The sequence below is a fragment of the Salmo trutta genome, chromosome 30 (assembly GCF_901001165.1).
Source record: "Salmo trutta chromosome 30, fSalTru1.1, whole genome shotgun sequence".
NCBI lineage: Eukaryota > Metazoa > Chordata > Actinopteri > Salmoniformes > Salmonidae > Salmo > Salmo trutta.
In genome coordinates, this window is record NC_042986.1 from 28,739,108 (window position 1) to 28,754,558 (window position 15,451).

At 42.8% G+C, this 15,451-nt stretch overlaps 2 protein-coding genes across 5 annotated transcripts; one reads left to right on the plus strand and one right to left on the minus strand.

Moving 5' to 3' along the window:
* The first annotated feature begins 9 nt into the window (after positions 1-9).
* rbsn (rabenosyn, RAB effector) lies at positions 10-9,458 on the plus strand. Of its 3 annotated transcripts, XM_029723703.1 has the most exons (14): positions 12-227; positions 639-755; positions 894-1,179; positions 1,305-1,439; positions 1,686-1,786; positions 1,916-1,961; positions 2,098-2,259; positions 2,412-2,665; positions 2,737-2,807; positions 2,919-3,005; positions 5,216-5,318; positions 5,506-5,610; positions 5,768-6,031; positions 6,175-9,458. In XM_029723703.1, the coding sequence occupies exons 3-14, from the start codon at positions 1,017-1,019 to the stop codon at positions 6,982-6,984; spliced, it is 2,301 nt and encodes a 766-aa protein (XP_029579563.1). In that variant the 5' UTR covers positions 12-227; positions 639-755; positions 894-1,016; the 3' UTR covers positions 6,985-9,458. The 3 variants fall into 3 exon arrangements, with proteins under 3 accessions (XP_029579564.1, XP_029579563.1, XP_029579562.1); XM_029723704.1 differs by lacking the exon at positions 639-755 and having other exon boundaries at positions 10-227; positions 2,098-2,220; XM_029723702.1 differs by lacking the exon at positions 639-755.
* Positions 9,459-9,602: 144 nt separating this feature from the next.
* Positions 9,603-14,736, minus strand: mrps25 (mitochondrial ribosomal protein S25). 2 transcript variants are annotated; one of them, XM_029723708.1, is made up of 4 exons: positions 14,497-14,716; positions 11,056-11,156; positions 10,601-10,688; positions 9,603-9,880 (listed from the first exon to the last, which is right to left on the minus strand). In XM_029723708.1, the coding sequence occupies exons 1-4, from the start codon at positions 14,628-14,630 to the stop codon at positions 9,691-9,693; spliced, it is 513 nt and encodes a 170-aa protein (XP_029579568.1). In that variant the 5' UTR covers positions 14,631-14,716; the 3' UTR covers positions 9,603-9,690. The 2 variants fall into 2 exon arrangements, with proteins under 2 accessions (XP_029579568.1, XP_029579567.1); XM_029723707.1 differs by lacking the exon at positions 11,056-11,156 and adding an exon at positions 10,896-11,002 and having other exon boundaries at positions 9,611-9,880; positions 14,497-14,736.
* Between the last annotated feature and the right edge of the window lie 715 nt (positions 14,737-15,451).

Sequence of the window (15,451 nt, forward strand, 5' to 3'; positions counted from 1 at the left end):
ACGTGCTTTTTGTCCATTCTCACCTCCCGTCTCGGCTGTATGCTAATCACATGACTAGACCATTGACGGTACCACATTAAGTGTGTGACGAGACCGTCTTATTGTAGCTCGGTGGACTAGACTGCTAACTTTTCACCCGCGGAGAGAGCGTTGCAGCTGGAGATTAGCAACGAGCTGTCAAATATTCATACATAAACTACACCGTTAGCAGACTTACATTGCGATCTGTAAGTAAATAAATCTGTTTTGGATTGTTTGTGTCATTGGAAACGGTGTGCGCTTGATACTGGCGAAACGTCAGAACCAGAACTATAGCTATCTCGTTAGCCTTTTGCTAACTTAGTCAGCTAGCTAGTTTTTTCCCCCATGGTTGCTTTATGTGTGTGAATTGTTCAGTAGCCAGCCAGCTGGCTGGTTATATATCTGTCTGTCTGGACTGGCTAGTTCTACTCAAATGATTTCCCTCCCTACTGACAATGTAAACACAACCTACTGCTCTCGTTGTTAGCTAGCTAACTGTATTATTTCTAACACGGTATACATTTAGCCATGCATAGGATTTACGTGAGTAGTAAGCGTTCAATGATCAAAGACCGGTATGTCCATGTCACCTGACTAGTCTTGCTGGATGATTTTAGGGTTGTCATTCAGTAAACCATGACTTCCATAAACAACGGTCTGGACTTCTTACCTAGGGTGTAATCATTAGTCCAAACAGTGCAACTAAAACGAGAGTTAATACTGGACAAATTCAGGTAGGTCCCTCCCCATTTCGTTCCATTTGCTTCCGTTTAAGAAATGTTTTACAACAGAATCGGCGTAATATTCCCCAGTATGTTATTGTCAGAACCCTTGACCCCTCTACTGCTTCAAGCTGTCCGTTTGTGCCTCAGGCTTTCTCCTGGTGTAAAACGCAGATGTGGGGTGGGCGTCACACCCAGTTGGGCGTGGCATGAGACAGGGTCACACCGTGGGTGTCACTGCTACCACCCTGCACCCACCCCACCCCCATCAACATGGCCTCCAGCTACCTGCCCCCCTTCGAGGGCACAGGGGAGGTGAAGGAGGGCTTCCTGTGCCCGCTTTGCCTGAAGGACCTGCAGTCATTCTACCAGCTGCAGGAGCATTATGAGGAGGAACACTCTGGGGATGACAGACATGTCAGGGGACAGCTCAAGAGTGAGTCTGTTAATGCTTGTCTTTCCATTTAGGTCAGCTAATAATGACCCAAGAGTGAGTCTCATAGCCGGGTAGCCTTGCCCACTTCCTTGAAGTAATCACTACTGTCATCCTGTTGGCTGCAGGTCTAGTCCAGAAGGCTAAGAAAGCCAAAGACAAGCTGCTGAAGAGGGATGGAGAGGACAAGCCAGAGACGGACAGCTATGAGTCCTTCTACTACGGTGGAGTGGACCCCTACATGTGGGAGCCTCAGGAGCTGGGTGAGACTGGGAGCAGTATGCAGAGGGGAAACTGGGAGAAGAGCAAAGTGGTGGGGTGGTGTGGTAAAGGGCTTTGCATCTGCTGCTCAAACATTCCACAGTTAACAAGAGATTTATTGGTCTGGTCATTGCATGCTACTGCATCATCTCACCTGAATTGTAACTAAGAGTGTTGCATTGTTATGGTCTCTAGTTTTAGAGACTGCTTCCATCCAGTCTGATGGTGTCCCCTCTTCTCCTCCGTAGGAGCCACCAGAAGTCATCTGGACTTCTTCAAGAAGCACAGAGCTGCCAGGATCGACCACTATGTCATCGAGGTCAACAAGCTAATTATCAGGCTGGAGAAAGTGAGCACACAAATAATCACAAGTCGTTTCCCCCTTTGGTTTGTCGATGTGGGTTTGACACATACAGTAGCAGTTACACACCCTTACTGTCAGGACATGACTCACCATGTATCCTGTCTTGTGTTTCAGCTGACCTCATTTGACAGGATGAACATAGATGCAGGCAAGATTAGAGGTGAGTTGAGAGGGGGCCATATTGCAGTATATTTTGTTTTTCATTATCACATTATACAGGACCCACATTTGTTCTTATTGAGTATAGCTCCTCCATGTGTGAATTTGAACGGCTGAAAATCCGCTCCTCTCTCCAGCGATTGAGAAGTCTGTTGTGTCGTGGGTGAGCGACTCTGATGTCCCGTTCTGTCCCGACTGCGGGAACAAGTTCAACCTCCGGAACAGACGACACCACTGCCGTCTCTGTGGCTCCATCATGTGTAAGAAGTGCATGGAGTTTGTGCCCCTGCCTTTGGCTTGTGAGTACACTGTATATACACACACACACACACTTACACCCATATTTAACCAGAAAATCAACAGTGACATCAGTGTTTCTCAGAATTAGTTAGTTAATTAGTTAGTTAATGTTCTTGCTTAGTGACTCACCAACCAGTTCTCTTCTCTCCAGACAAGCTGACCCTGAGTGTTCCAGGCAGCCCGGGCCAGTCTCAGTCCCCTCCAACAGGGGGCGGTGGGGGCTGCGTCAGCGGGATGGGCTCCAGGAGAGGCAGCATCAGCAGCCTGAGCAGTGTCACCTCCATGCTGGAAGAGAAGGACGACGAGAGGATCCGTTGCTGCTGCCACTGCATGGACACCTTGATGAGGAGACAGCAGAAACTGGAGGAGAAGGACCACGTGCCTGACATCGTCAAGCTCTATGAGGTAACACACTGTTGTTCACTGTGTAGTGAGCTTGCTGTCATTCACCATTCATCCTCCTGTCTACCTTTCAGAGGCTGAGGCAGTGCATGGACAAGGTGGATGAGAGAGCTCCAGAGTACATCAGAATGGCTGAGTCTCTTAAGTAAGACGTAGTCTGTCTGAAATGACACCTTGTTCCCTATATAGTGTAATACATCTCTGGTAAAATGTAGGTGGCTGTGGTTCTGTTTGGTCAAACTTTAACTTCTCACAGTGCTGGAGAGACCACCTATAACCTGGACACGGCTGGTGGACTGAGAATGGAAGTCCAGAAATACTACGAACTCATCGATGCACTGAGGTACATACTATATGCAGAATGTGTTACGTGTATGTAGGGTTGGCGATATTTGAGGGACACCTCTTTTACGATATGCTACTCTAAATATCGCGATATCCTACACTACCGTTCAAAAGTTTGGGGTCACTTAGACATTTCCTTGTTTTTGAAAGATAAGCAATTTTTTTTGTCCATTAAAATAACATCAAATTGATCAGAAATACAGTGTAGACATTGTTAATGTTGTAAATGACTATTGTAGCTGGAAATGGCTGATTTTAATGGAATATCTACATAGGCGTACAGAGGCCCATTATCAGCAACCATCACTCCTGTGTTCCAATGGCAGCTAATTGAAGTTTATCAAGGCTAACTGATCATTAGAAAACCCTTTTGTAAAATATGTTAGCACAGCTGAAAACTGTTGTTCTGATTTAAAGAAGCAATAAAACTGGCCTTTAGACTAGTTGAGTATCTGGAGCATCTGCATTTGTGGATTCAATTACAGGCTCAAAATGGCCAGAAACAAAGACCTTTCTTCTGAAACTGATCAGTCTATTCTTGTTCTGAGAAACGAAGGCTATTCCATGTGAGAAATTGCCAAGAAACTGAACATCTCGTTTAACACGCTGTACTACTCGCTTCACAGAACACTGCAAACTGGCTCTAACCAGAATAGAAAGAGTGGGAGGCCCTATTATAGTCACATTAAATAATCTTAATATGGGGAAAATACAAGGCTTAGTTCATTAATTTATACTTCATTTTCAACATATTGATACAGCCTAACTGATAACAGTTTTGACTTGTAAAGTTCAAATTGTAAAGTTCAAATCACAACATCTAGTGTCTGTGCTCTTGTAGAATACTGTTTGAGGGTTGGAGATGATGTAGTTAATTATTCCTTGCCCACGAACATTCAACCACCCATCAGAGATGATTGCAATACAGTCTGCTTTCTCTATGATTTGCTTGATCTTCACTTGAACTCAGCATCCAGCAAATGAGTAGATAAGGCATGTCTGGTTGGAGGGGTGTATGCTGGGCAAAGAACATTCAGAAATCTCTTCCAATACACATTGCCTATGAGCATCAGAGGTGAACCAGTTGCATACACAGCTCGAGCAAGACGTTCATCAGCATTTCTCTGACTACGTTCCTCTATTGAGTCAAAAAAACTTCTGATTCCAGGAAGACCATGAGCTGTTGCTATCGATAAGGTGTCTGATTCATCATTTTCACCTCGAATAGAAGTAGAGGGACTTTTGTCAGAGGTTGCTGCTTGTGAGCGCTGAGGGAAGTTTATGCACTTGGCCAGATGATTCTGCATGTTTGTTGCATTCTTCACATATGATTTGGCACAGTATTTACAAATGTACACTTTTCCTTCTACATTAGCTGCAGTGAAATGTCTCCACACGTCAGATAGTGCCCGTGGTATTTTCCTGTAAAGATTAGAAAAAAAGGAGTAAATAAAACCAAATACAATTCCATGTACAGATAAATAGATAAGCAGTTAGATTAAACAACTCCTTTGTAAGATAAGAGAAATGTTTTAAAATGAAACATGTATGGAAACAGGTGAATAAACACTCCTTAGTTAGCAGCCTCAAGCAAGCTAAAACTCACATGGTAGCAAAAACTAACTAGCATAAATTGTTAACAAGTTAGAAATGATTTAAACACACTTTACTGTAGGCTACTATTTACTAGTTAACAAAAAATAATATATGTCATATAAAATATATTCACTCCTGCCAGTATTGTAATCAAAACTTACCAGAAAGCATGTAGTCCTTGACTCAGACCGTATAGTAGTGTGGGCCCAATAGCATCTCATTAGTGTGCAAGATCTTGAGAATCAGTTGTACATGTGATGGAAGAATGCACTGTGCAGGTAGAGGGTTGCAATTCCATTGAATTGGGGATAGTTTAACCACAGTATGCCACAAGACCTAGAAGTGCCTTATGTGTATCCCACAAAAAAGGTTCACTGTTATAAGCAAACTTTTTTGGAAGAATTTAAGCAAAATTCCCAAAGTTTCAGCAATGGGTGTGGCTAAAATAGCTGAATCCACTAATTTGAAGGGGTGTCCACCTACTTTTGTGTATGTGTGTGTGTGTATATATATATATATATATATATTAGTATTTTGGCCCAACTGTAGTTTGAATAAAAGTGTCTGCTAAATAACCATATTCTTGTAACATTCTCTATGTATTTCTGTCAGTAAGAGGATCTTAACACTGGGAATGAAGGAGGAGCCACAGCCCCATCCAAAGAATCTCCAGCTGCAGAGGATGGTCAGATACACAGCCACACTGTTTGTCCAGGTGAGACAGAGGGTACACTACTGTACATAAAGAGCAACTATGGATAAGCTGAAAGGTGTGGTGAAGAGTGAATGATTAGTCACTTTCCCCAGAATAATAGCTCATTACACAACACATTCAAACACCTCCCTCTCTTTCTCAACCCTTTTCTCTCCATCTCTCTCCCTATCCTTCCCCCCTCCTGCAGGAGAAGTTGCTGGGTCTGATGTCTCTGCCCACTAAGGACAAGTATGAGGAGCTGAAGATGAAGCAGAAGCAGGAGCAGGAGAAGAGGCTCGCCCAGGAAAGACTGGTGAGGCTGCTTGTTGTTTAAACTAAAGACCCAAAAATGATACTCCAAAAAGGGTCTGATGTCTGATACCAGGGAAGCTAAAAGCAAATGCTTTTATAAGTAGTGTATTATATAGGAAGGTACGCTTTTAGAGACAGCTTTACTATCTTCCTGCCAGGCTGCCCAGAAGAGAAGGCAGGACTCTGAGAAGAACCGCCCGGCCTCTAGCACCAACGGGGAGCCTCCCCAGGCCCCCAGAGTCCCCCGCATGACCAAAGCTGGAGGCTGGCTGCCCTCCTCAGACACCCTCCACACCCACGGGGAGCTGGAGGACCCCATGCTGCAGCAGATAGAGAATATCCGGTCGTTCCTGCGGCAGGCCAAGGCCGCCCAGAGGCATGACGAGGTGGCCATGCTGGAGGAGAACCTCAGGCAGCTGCAGGTGGGGAAACCTACATAATGTTACAAAATGTAGCTGCTATATGTACTGCGATTACAATGCAATGGACCGCAACAGGGTTCTGGTCAGAAATAGTGCACTGTGTAGGGACTAGGGTGTGATTTGTTGAACTGTGTGTTCTCTAGTATGAGTACGACCAGCAGCAGACCCACCTGGCCATCACTCTGTCCCAGAGACTGGCCCTGGAGGAGAGCCTACAACAGGAGGAGCTGCAGCGCCTGGAGGACAGGGAGAGGGGGAAGATGAAGCACAGGGCTCAGAGCCAAGCCCCAGGATCCACCCAGGCCACATACACCTGGCAGGGCTCACTGAACCTAACTGATACAGGGATCCTCCATAGGGAGGGGGAGGAGGAGGAAGAGTTGACCCCAAAAGCAGAGAGGAGCCCCCCGTCCATGAGGGCCTTCCCTGCCCTGACGGACCAGGATGAGGAGTCGCCCCCGCGGCTGGGGGGAGATGTAGAGGGACAGAACAGCGCCTCCCTCAACCCGTTTGAGGAGGAAGACTCCACCCCTGTGGAGGAGGATCCGTCCAACCCGTTCTCCGAGGAGATCCAGAAGGAGCACAAGGAGGTAGCTAACGGGAAGAAGGAGTACAACCCGTTTGAGGAGGGCGGGGTGCAAGGGCAGGCTGAGGGCGCCACAGGCAACCCTTTCGAAGAGGAGGAGGAGAACGATGAAGGTAACCCTTTTAAAGAGGCTTCTGGGAGTACCCCGCCGGGAGCCTCGACCAATCCCTTTGAAGAGGAGGGTGAGGCGGCGATGCCGGACGTTGACCTGATCGAGGAGGAGTTGCTGCTTCAGCAGATCGATAACATTCGGGCTTACATCTTCGATGCCAAGCTCAACGGGAGGCTGGATGAGGTGGAGCTGCTGTCAGAGAACCTGAGAGAGCTGCAGCGCACCCTGCAGGAACAGAAGAGTAAGACACACTGACAGAGACACCACCTCCTCCGTCTCTACTTTTCCCATCCTCCATGCCATCAACTGATACTTACAACAGGGCTGCCCACCCAGGGCTAGAAGCTAATCCTGAGACTCTACAGTAGTTCCCTTTTAAAGCTGGGATCTGCAAAAGGTGAAACCGCGCCACTGGTCGCCCCAGGTGCATTTGTTATTTTTTTTGTTTTGTTTTTCAAACGGAGGAGATGAGCATCCAGCATCATGATAAAAACAGTTTGTAGTACATACTCTGCTGTTATATCCAGAGGAGGCTGGTGGGGGAAGCTATAGGAGGACAGGCTTATTGTAATGGCCGGAATGGAATGATTGGAACGGAGTCAAACGTGGTTTCCATATGTTCTGTGTGTTTGATAACATACCATTTATTCCATTCCAGCAATTACAATGAGCCCATCCTTCTATAGCTCCTCCCACCAGCCTCCACTGATTCTCATGTGCAATGATGTCCAATGAAAAAAAGTGTTTGTTTGAAGTAACGTCTTTGTTGTAATATCGCAAACAGACGTGGCAGTTTCACCGCTAAGGATTCCAGCTTTAAATGGCCAATGATCTCATTGATTCTGGGTTGGTTAAGGTCAGTGTTAGGTGGGTTAAAACATTTGTGAAGGAACCACGCCCCATTCCCCCTTTAGACCCAGGGCCGCATCTCAATAGTCTATACTTCCTCTCCTTGTCCCTTTCCTTCATCTGTATTGATGTGAGTGAACTGCACAGGTGACAGCACCTAGCATTATTTATTTGCCGATCCTTATCATCCTACCATGTAAGTGCAGGGTCAAGGAGAGGAGACAAGGAGAGAAAGCAAAACTAGTCTATTGAGACCCTGCTCAGGGTTATGCAGTCTAGCACTAAAAGGAGATGCATTTACATTCATTTCTTCACTCTTGTACATACTAATAACACTCACACTCTATGAAGGCCTCATTTAGGAGCCCTGTTCTTTTTGTAATTCTATCTGTATGGTAAGAAGAAGCACAAGGGCAGATTAAGTCATCAATTCCAGACAGTTGTGCATAGTCAGCCACAGGAGGGAGGATCCAAGGGGTCATATTTGGGTAACAGAGGCCTGACATCTGTAGTCCTGCTATTCAATATCGATACCTTATGTAGAACCAGGGTTGCCTTGAAGGTCGCAAAGTTTTTGGAAATGTTATGGTCTTCTTGAACGAAAAAGTTCACTCTGAACAGTTTCGAATGACAGCTGTCGTCGGCACCTGAATACTAAGCATGACTAACTTGTTACTGCTACATTTTGTCTGTCAGATCTTCACATGTATGTTTGAGTTTGTATGGGACCCATTGCCGTTAAGACATATTTTCTCTTGTCATCCCTGGGGGTCCAGTGACCGCTAGAAACAAAACATTAAGCCATGGTGAGCGATACCAACAAAAAATGTTTTTTTAAATCCTGCTTTGCTTTCAGGGACTCCTTCTGTTAGCTGGTTATGTCTATTGAATGACTAAGTTGAAGCGCAGGATAGATTCATTTGTTTTCAGTGAGTGTGCATGATATCATCGAGACACTTCTGCAGTGGTCCAAAGTAGGCTAGTCTTTCAATTATGATTTTGTCCTAGTCTCTCTCCCTGCGTTGTTTTCTCCTCCCAACAGTGGAGACACTAGTTCTAACCCTGTGTTTTCCCTTTTAGTGCACCAATGATGGCAGGGTCAGAATCTGTCCTGCTCTGAACTTACTTTTTTACCCTGCAAACATCGTTTACTTTCTCATATGCCAACTTAACTTCAGTGTGTATTTATTATGCAACCAAGTCTCTCTTAACAGCACTTACCACATAACACCGTTGTTGCAATGGAGATGTTTAGGTCCGAGGCACAGAATAATAGGTTAATTTACCCAGAATTCTCCATCTGTAATAGCATCAGCCTTCTACTCTGTATTCATAAGGTCTTGGCAAAACTTCAGATGTAAGATTTAATATTTGTTTCCCTCTGTGGATTCTGATTTCTCATAGGTAATGAAAAAACACTAAACCGATTCAACGCTACCTAGTATTATCACATACTGTGGACAAACTGTTGAAATACTTTGATGTTGTATCCAAGTACTAATTTCCTTGCCTTAAAGTATACACCAGTACTTGATATTAAGTTGAACTAAAGCAGTATTGTTCGCTGTAGTCTCATGTACTCAACTGTGTTGTAGCTAAACAGAACCTTTTGAAACATTAATAATTTGTGGCAAATGTTAACGAACTGTTGCGCTTTTTCATAATGTTGCCTGTTTACCTTTAGTTGTCACTGGCTCTGTTTACACAGGCAGCTCAATTCAGATTCCCCCCCACTAATTGGTCTTTTTGACTAATCAGATCTGATTGACAAAAGACCAATTATTGAAACAAATTTCAGAATTGGGCTGCCTGTATAAACACAGCTATTGAGGCTCGATCACTCAACACTAATTAAAGACATGACCTATGAACAATTGGAAGGGTGGCATTTTCATTCATCGACATTACAGGATGTGAGTGTGTGTTGAAAATATTATGCATCAACTCAACACACACACTTGAACTAGAATTTGCTTCAGATTAATTAAATCAGTCTCAATTATCCGTATTTACAACCAATGACATAAAATCGAAATATTTCCTTTAATGTACAAAAACAAATCTACAGTGTTTCCAGTGAAACATTTGATATAGTAGTATTGCTGTCCAGTCTCAGTCCTGTGCGGCTGCCATCTGTGCACGGTATTTCCCAGTCATCTCCTTGGGCAGCGGTGTGGTGCCCGGGCAGGGAACCTGGCCCTCCACCTCACAGATACACTCCTTCAGACAGTACTTCTTGGGCCCAAAGTTGGCTGGGTTAGCAGCCTCCATCCTGGCTAAAGCCTCAGCCTGCAGGACCTCACTGTAAGGAGAGAGAATAGAGGGGAAGACAAATTGACCAGTAATATTGTATTATACACTTAGACAAGAGTAATGCCTAACCTTAAAGGGCTAGTGCAGTCAAATGTGAGTTTCCTGTGTTGTGTATATTTCCACACTGAGGTTGAAATAATTCTGTGAAAACGATAATGCCCTTTTAGTGTAAGAGTTGTTTGACAAGACTGCCTGAAATTTCAAACCTCTCTAAGGTACTTTAATTGTTACCCAGCAATGATTTGATAACGAGATAAAAATGTCTGCATTGGACCTTTAAACATTCCTCTTGACATTAGGCTACTGTCAGTGGCTTATTCACTGGCATCTTGCCTGAGGACCAGTCTGTTTATGCTTTAGCTTAGCCAAATCATTTGTGGTTGTCATGCCAAACAGACTGCTGCAACCCAGGGAGGCCTGCACATCTACACTTCTGGGATGTATTCATTAGTCAGATTCTGTTACAAAACGTTTTGCATATGAAAACGAGTTTCTATTGGACAAATGCAGGTAGGTCCCACCCCTTTTTGTTCTGTTCGCTTCCGTTTGATTCCTAGAGTAAACCGTTTCTGTTGCAAAATGTTTTGTGACAGACCAAACGTTTTGCATTGGAATTCGACTAATGAATACATCCCTGTTATAGAACCAAATCAAGCAGTGGGCTGTGATGAGAATGGGTATCGGAGGTTATGGTACTATCAGTACTTACTCGGTCTTGCCAAGAATAGTCTTGACATGTTGGGTGATTTGTTTATGGTCCTTCCCCTCCACATCCACCAACACCTGCTCTCCATCATCTATATGGAAGAGATATACACAGAGGTCCTATTAATGTACAAATTATATTCTAATTTTAAGGATATACCATGTCAGACTTAAACAAAACATAGGCCTAATAGACTTGATAAAATCAGACTTTATGCAGTAATGACAGATGCACACATGTAAAATAGAGGCATAGTTAAAGTTTCTATCAATCATAGTAAGTACAGAATTGGACCCACCTAGGTAGAACTTTAGAAATGGCGATGGTGTCATGTTCTTAAACATCATAATTTGAACCCAAGGATTTTTGTACTGAATTTGTGGGACATTGAAGAACACAAATTTTCTGCAGAAAAAGAGAAAAGATGCATGATGGCCAACCAGGCAGTACCAACTCACTCATAGATCCTGACCGCTGGGTTATAGCTCTGATCCAGGGTGTCTTGCTAATGCTCAACAACTCGTTGTCACATGATGGACAGTTTGTGCTTTCAGGACAACTGGGAATTCGAAAAGAAACGAGGTCAAGTCGTTGACAGCAGTGATCTTCAGGTCGGAATATGGAGTGAGATACCTGCCAAAATGTTCAACGTACGCATCACTAGGATCGTAAGAAAATCCATACGTAAATTGTTAGGATCATAAGAAAAGCCATGCAGAAAATCTGTGAACATGCCATGTTACGATTACGGCCTAACATTTTAGGCTTGAACAAATCTTGTGCAGCAATTCTGACGTACAATAATAACTTAAGGTTTTGTCAGTTTCATGTCACCAACAAACAAAAAAAACATACACCAAATGGCCTGTGAGGAGTGCTACGCGAACAAGCACAACACAGTATGCGTTAACCAGTAGAATATACCAGGAATAATGAATCATAGCCGGTAGAATATACCAGGAATAATGAATCATAACCAGTAGAATATACCAGGAATAATGAATCATAACCGGTAGAATATACCAGGAATAATGAATCATAGCCGGTAGAATATACCAGGAATAATGAATCATAACCAGTAGAATATACCAGGAATAATGAATCATAACCGGTAGAATATACCAGGAATAATGAATCATAGCCGGTAGAATATACCAGGAATAATGAATCATAACCAGTAGAATATACCAGGAATAATGAATCATAACCAGTAGAATATACCAGGAATAATGAATCATAACCGGTAGAATATACCAGGAATAATGAATCATAGCCGGTAGAATATACCAGGAATAATGAATCATAACCAGTAGAATATACCAGGAATAATGAATCATAACCGGTAGAATATACCAGGAATAATGAATCATAACCGGTAGAATATACCAGGAATAATGAAACAGAATAATAATAGCTGTTTCGTGAATCTATCAATTATGTATGACCACTGGACTGAAAATATATTTTTTGTAGAATATTTTTATTTAAATCACTCAAAATCTTGCCAAAGCATATTCTGTAGGAGGGGTTAATATGAATTTAAAACAATTTGACATGATTTATATGAATCAGGTCATGAACATATGGACTTTGAAATGAACAAGGGAGAGGTTAAACGTAGGCAAAGTCTGCCATTAGCTTATTCCCACACTTTACAATAACTCTGTTGCGGTGGTCTTAGGTAGTCTCTGTATAGGCTATTCCCTCCATCCTGACACTGCTGCCCAGTTGAAGCGCTTGTGATCTCCATGTGCCTTCAGAAAAGCACCCCTCACCCTCAGAAAATGTCCTTCTGGAGGCCTATTAGCCAAATAAAGTGTAGAGCATGCATGACGCGTGCAACTCATCATTCCGACATTTAATTCATCCTTCATTCAGTTCAGTCAGCATGTCATCCATTCAGTCATTTGTGAATTGCGATAGGAACTAAATCAAAGAGAATAGAACAGTTTTATCCATTTGTTTATTGAAATCCATGTGAGTATTCAACATTAGCTAAATTCTCAAGTTCTTTAGCCTACCACTTTAATAATTCAATGTTTAATTTAGGCCTATTCTCCTCCCCCCCCCCAAAAAAAATTGTCCTTCAACTTGTAGGCATTGCAATTTAGGCTATCATTTTGGGTACTGGTGCCTTGCAGAATAATTGTAGAACTCTATTTGTGTTTTATAACTTTTTATTATAAGGCTCCACTTAAGAAGAGACCCTAGCTCACAGGCCTCTAAATATAGCCTCTAAATAAATGTTAAACAAAATAATAGCCCTAACTATTATGTAGCTGTGACTAGTAGCCCTAACTATTATGTAGCTGTGTCTAGTAGCCCTAACTATTATGTAGCTGTGACTAGTAGCCCTAACTATTATGTAGCGGTGACTAGTAGCCCTAACTATTATGTAGCTGTGACTAGTTGCCCTAACTATTATGTAGCTGTGACTAGTAGCTAGGGTTGCAGAATTACAGGAACCTTCAATAAATGACCTGGGTTTTCCAGAAATCCTGGTTGGAGGTTTCCCTGGTTGGAGGGATTCTGACTCTCTATTGGTTAAACAGGCTTTTGGCCTCCCATCCTATTCTAACCACCTCTCACCGGCTTTGTATTCATTTTACCTGATGAAATTGCTGTATAATATGATATTGTTGCCATCTGATGCACATTCAGATGTCATAAATCAGCACTGCAGAGCTCTCCCTGTACTATGCCGTGCCTTGATTGTATTACTGTTGAAAGATATTCAAAGACTCAATCACAGACACTCTTACTGACAGTTGTGGCTGCTTTTTGTGATGTATTGTCTCTACCTTCTTGCCCTTTGTGCTGTTGTCTGTGCCCAAAATGTTTGTACCATTTTTTGAGCTGCTACCATGTTGTTGTCATGTGTTCCTGCCTTGCTATGTTGTTGTCTTAGGTCTCTCTTTATGTAGTGTTGTCTCTCCTGTCGTGATGTGTGTTTTGTCCTATATTTATAGGTTATTTATGTTTTATTTGTTTAATGCCAGCCCCCTGTCTCTGCAGGTATTTTGCCTTTTGGTAGGCCGCCATTGTAAATAAGAATTTGTTCTTAACTGACTTGCCTAGTTAAATAAAATGTAAATAAATTCCCAGAATCAAGCGGGAATAAGCAGTAAATCCAGTAGCATCCAACCAGGTTTTCTGGAAAAACAGGGAATTTATTGAAAGTTCCTGGAATTTTGCCACCCTACTAGTAGCCCTAATAATTATGTCACTGTGACTAGTAAGAAAGAGAGCAACATCCATGCCAATGTTTACACCCTCAGCCCAGCGTCAAGCCAGCTTCAACTTGTGTAAAAACTTGAGACTCCTAAACTCCAATAGAGCTACGGTATGAATTACTGTCCCCTACAGTGAAGGGAGAGAGAAACATAAAGAGAGAGGGAGACTATTTAACTTCAGTAACTTTAAAAAGTTTATTCTACGGTTTGAATCACCATCCCCTCACTTCTCTATACAAATATTGAGACTGATAATACAGGGACTAGCATGAGTATCTTGGGAGAGGAGAGCTTTGAATTTTAGATTATCATCTAATAGTCGTAAAACAGAATTTTACGTTTACGTTTCACGCTTTTTTTTAACGATACCTAAATTCAACCTTTTGGCAACTATCTCGATCCATATCAGAAAGTCGGAATTCTAGAAAGATGCCCGAGTTTCCGACTTAGAATTCAGAGTCGGATGACCGTTTTAAACGATACTCCCAGTCTGAGCTCCCAGTTGTCTTGAACGCACTGTTAACTCGGCAACTACTGCTTCAATTTATATTGCATATCTGTACAATTCTAACAATGAAACATAAATATCATTTTGAAATATCATTGCTCTCTGCATTGAAAGACTTATCCAACAGCTAGGTTAACTAGCTAGTCTAACAAACTGACCTTGCTCCGTCGCTGAGCTGTCCATGTGTGTTGTAATTTACTGTCAAAATCTTTACTCTGTTTTTCAATACAACTTCACCTTTCTGGAGATACTCCAGAGTTCGTCTAATGGGGAATCTTCCTTTCATAGGCATTTTTAGTCTTTATTTCCACGTTATAATTTGGAATTGGAAAGGACACACAGCGCTCCAGTTAGGCGCTCTTTGATGACGTAAACTATATGCGTAAAGTTTAAGGCCCTTTACTAGTTACCACAGCCAGAAAGTCATAAACCCTGCCTATTTCTAAACTTTGATTTTAAACCTAACCTTAACCACGCTGCTAACCCTGACCTTAAATTAAGACCAAAAACTAACGTTTGTTTTCATGATTGTTTTGTGACAAAGCCAATTCGACTTTGTGACTGTGATAACTAGTGGAAACCAAAGATTAGTCTTCTTCTTCAGTGGTGTTTAACGGCAGTTGGCAGCCAATGTTTAGGGTGCATTACCGCCACCAACTGTACGGGGGTTAAAAGGGAAACTCAATATGGTGATCTATACCCAATCCCTCATTTTATCAATCTTCCATAGCTCCCTCCTCAGGCTCTGGGGCCTGAGAGGGTATCACTGCTTGTGACAGCGCATCATCTAACTCCTACCCTGAAAAATATTTTACTCCCAGGATCTGCTCTGCCGTATCCACAATAATGTCCATCTTCCTAGACTTTCCCTCCACTTTAGCCGTACCCTTGATCACCATTGCCAAAAATAATCAACAAAGTCCACCTTCTTTACACTTAACATCGCTGGATCCTGCTGGTGGGAAGACAACTATGCAGCATACATTGAAGGCCTATTCAACACCATGGAGTTCATATGAGTACCTTTCGTTCCCTCCACCTTTTGACAGCCTCTGCATGTGGAATGCTCTGGACGGCCCTGAAATTCTCTTTCACGCTCATCAGGCACTCCAA